The sequence below is a fragment of the Hipposideros armiger genome, unplaced genomic scaffold, assembly GCF_001890085.2.
Source record: "Hipposideros armiger isolate ML-2016 unplaced genomic scaffold, ASM189008v1 scaffold_475, whole genome shotgun sequence".
In the NCBI taxonomy this organism is placed as follows: Eukaryota; Metazoa; Chordata; class Mammalia; order Chiroptera; family Hipposideridae; genus Hipposideros; species Hipposideros armiger.
In genome coordinates this window covers 1423653-1426573 of record NW_017731825.1, presented here as the reverse complement: position 1 = coordinate 1426573, position 2921 = coordinate 1423653, and the positions used below count along the sequence as shown (strand labels likewise).

Sequence of the window (2921 nt, the reverse complement as noted above, 5' to 3'; positions counted from 1 at the left end):
AAACGACAGCAACTTGTCTGTTCCCCTTCCCCCAATTCCCCAATAAAAATCTTTAAAAAAAAAAAAAGAGTCGTTTGCTATCTTTCGAGAATGGGTTGGATATAGTTGTTCTTGGAGGTGACCTGTTTCTCAGTCCCTTCCAAATGATACAGATGGTACTCATCAAACACATTCAGTGTCCTGACAATTTCCTTTTTTCTTGCTTTTAGCATCCAGCCTGTTTATGGAGCACAGCACCCACCTCTGGACCCTCGGCTCACCAAAAAGTAAGTCAAGATGTTTTTCCTTTCATACAGGTACTTCTTCCATCACCCCCAAATCCTCCCCTGCTTTGTTGAAATGACAGTTTCCACTTTGATCTTTTCTAGCTACTCCTCTGCTCTCTTTTGGATCAGAAGATGAGCTATCTAAATAGTCCGTTACTAAGTAAGAAATTAATTCACTTCCAAGATTTTTTTCACTACATTGGAAGTGGGTATATGTAGGGTTTAGAGTTGGATTCTCTGTCCTGGTGAAAAGGTCTTTATTGATTGACTATTGTCCTGAAATTGGATGATTGACAACCTTCTAGCAGGAGATCTGGTTTCTGGGGCCCATCGCTTCTGAACATAGGTAGGTTTGCCGCCTTCGCCTCACTTACACCCTGAGAACTAGGGCAAACTGAATATAACCATAGGGCTGGCTTTCTTCAGGTCCTCTTTCTCTGACATGCTCAAGGAAATCCAGCCATACACCAGAGTTAAAAGCTTGCTGGAGGCTATTTCTCTAGTAAAATTCTAATAAATTATCTTCAAACACAACAGAGGCTCTAGCTTAATCCAAGCTGTGTGTCTGCGTATCATACTCCCTATTATCACTTTATCAAAACTTTAATGGGCCACCACTCAGCCACAATGAACTTAAATGAGATGGCCATCTTCTCAGANACTCATGGCAGCCCAGCTCCAGGTCGAGCTGTTGTTCACCATCTTAGCTGTAGAGGGCAGTGTCACTGGCCCTCATGTGGGATCCGAACCGGGGATCCCACTTGCTGCTCAGAGCTGACATCCCAAGCCAGCTCTTAATGAATGTGCCACTTGGCCGGCCTCTCCCAATCTTCTTAAGATTGCTTAATTTATTTCTTGAAAAGATGATACATGTACATGATACTAATCTTTGCCACCGGGTCTTCCAGTCCTCCAGTTCCTCTTCTGAACCACTGCTGCTGATGGCTCATGTATTCTTTCAGATACTCTATAAACACATAGATTTAGTCTTAAGGTTAAATTAATTAAATGTTTCTGCCAGTCCTTTTGCCATAGTTTCCACATTTATCTCATTGTTAATTGAAGTTTTTCCTCCAGTAGTTTCTTCAGTGAGGAGTTAAGAAAACCATATTTTCTGAGGTCTTATATTTGAAACATGTTCTTCTGTCGCCTTTGTGCTTGGACAACAGTTTGGCTTGATATATAATTATTCTTGGGTCATTTATTGTGTGTGTGTGAACTATTACAGAAAAGTACATCAAACAATTGTGTGGTATGATAACTTGATGAATAATCACAAAGTGAACACCCCAGAAGTGAGAACCCCACAAGCCACCTTGTGTCTGTTCTCTAACACACCTCCCTCCTTCCCCCAAGACAACCACATCCTTTATTTTAATTACTCTTTGCTTTCTTTATGTTGCCACTATGGATGCATCCCTAAACAATACAAATCATTTTTGCCAGTGTTTGAAATGTATAGGAAGTCTAACAATTAAGTTTGCAAACTTGCCGCCATGCGCTTACATTGGCATCTCTGTACAAACAGCTCGGTAAGGTTTCATAACCTTGGTATATCAGTGCCTCACAGCTGTGTTCACATTGATGTGTGGCGGTGTCTAGCTGAGTGGCATTCATCATTGTTCTTGCGTGTTTTTGTGTGCTGTCATGAGGATATCTGAGCTTGAATTAGAGCAGCGAACAAACATTAAATCTCTTAGGGCCGGGCAAGGTGCTCCTTGGTTAAGAGTTGGCTTGGGAGCGCTAGCTCTGAGCAGCAGGGTCAGCGGTTTGGATCCACATGGGCCAGTGACGCTGCGCCCTTTACAGCTAAGATGGTGAACAACAGCTCGACATGGAGCTGAGCTGCATGAATCGCCGGAGACGGCATAGGCTTCAGTGGGGCTGCAGTGGGCTGCCTTAAGCTACTGTGAGCGGCTGGCAGCCGGCGTGAATGGCAGTCCAATGACCGGCGACTGATCTGCCTCAGCCGAGAAGAGCGCAATGATCACAATACCAACTTGGGCCAGTGAAGCTACATCCTCCAGAACTAGACTGAAGAACCAAAGGACAAGCAGCTTGTCTGTTCCCCTTCCCCGATTCCCCAACGCTGTTCCCTCCCCCAATTCCCCAATCTTAAAAAGAAAACCAAAACATTAAATTTCTTGTTAAACTTGGCAAGAGTGGAAGTGAAATCAGGGACATGTTAATTCAAGTTTATCGTGATAATGCCATGAAGAAACCAGCATGTACAAGTGGATTAAACGTTTTTCTGAGGGGAGAGAACGCATCACTGATGAAGAGAGGTCAGGGCTGCCAGTAAAGAGCAGAACTGATGAAAACATTGCAAAATTTCATCGAATTGTGTGTCAGAATGGTCGGTGACTGTGAGAAGTATAGCTGACCAAGTAAACATCGATAGAGAAACAGTTAGGAAAATCTTAACTGAAAATCTTGGCATGAGAAAGGCATGTGCAAAAATGTTCCCAAAGGAGCTCACTGATGAACCAGAAGCAAAGGAGAGTCAAAGTTTGCCAAGACCTTTTGGAGAGGCAAGATGATATTTTGGGCCAAGTTACCACTGGTGATGAAACATGGGTGTACCAATATGACCCTGAAACAAAGCGTCAAAGTGCACAATGGAAGTCAGTCAATTCTCCACAACCAAAAAAGTTC

General features: G+C 43.3%; 1 protein-coding gene across 3 annotated transcripts in view; it reads left to right on the top strand.

The window, feature by feature from the left end:
- Positions 1-2921, top strand: part of TBC1D22B (TBC1 domain family member 22B) — an 81364-nt gene that overhangs the window by 13012 nt on the left and 65431 nt on the right. For all 3 annotated transcript variants that reach the window (XM_019666575.1, XM_019666576.1, XM_019666574.1), the window contains exon 2: positions 210-266. In XM_019666575.1, coding sequence (XP_019522120.1) covers positions 210-266 — 57 coding nt within the window. The remainder of the gene's footprint in view (positions 1-209; positions 267-2921) is intronic.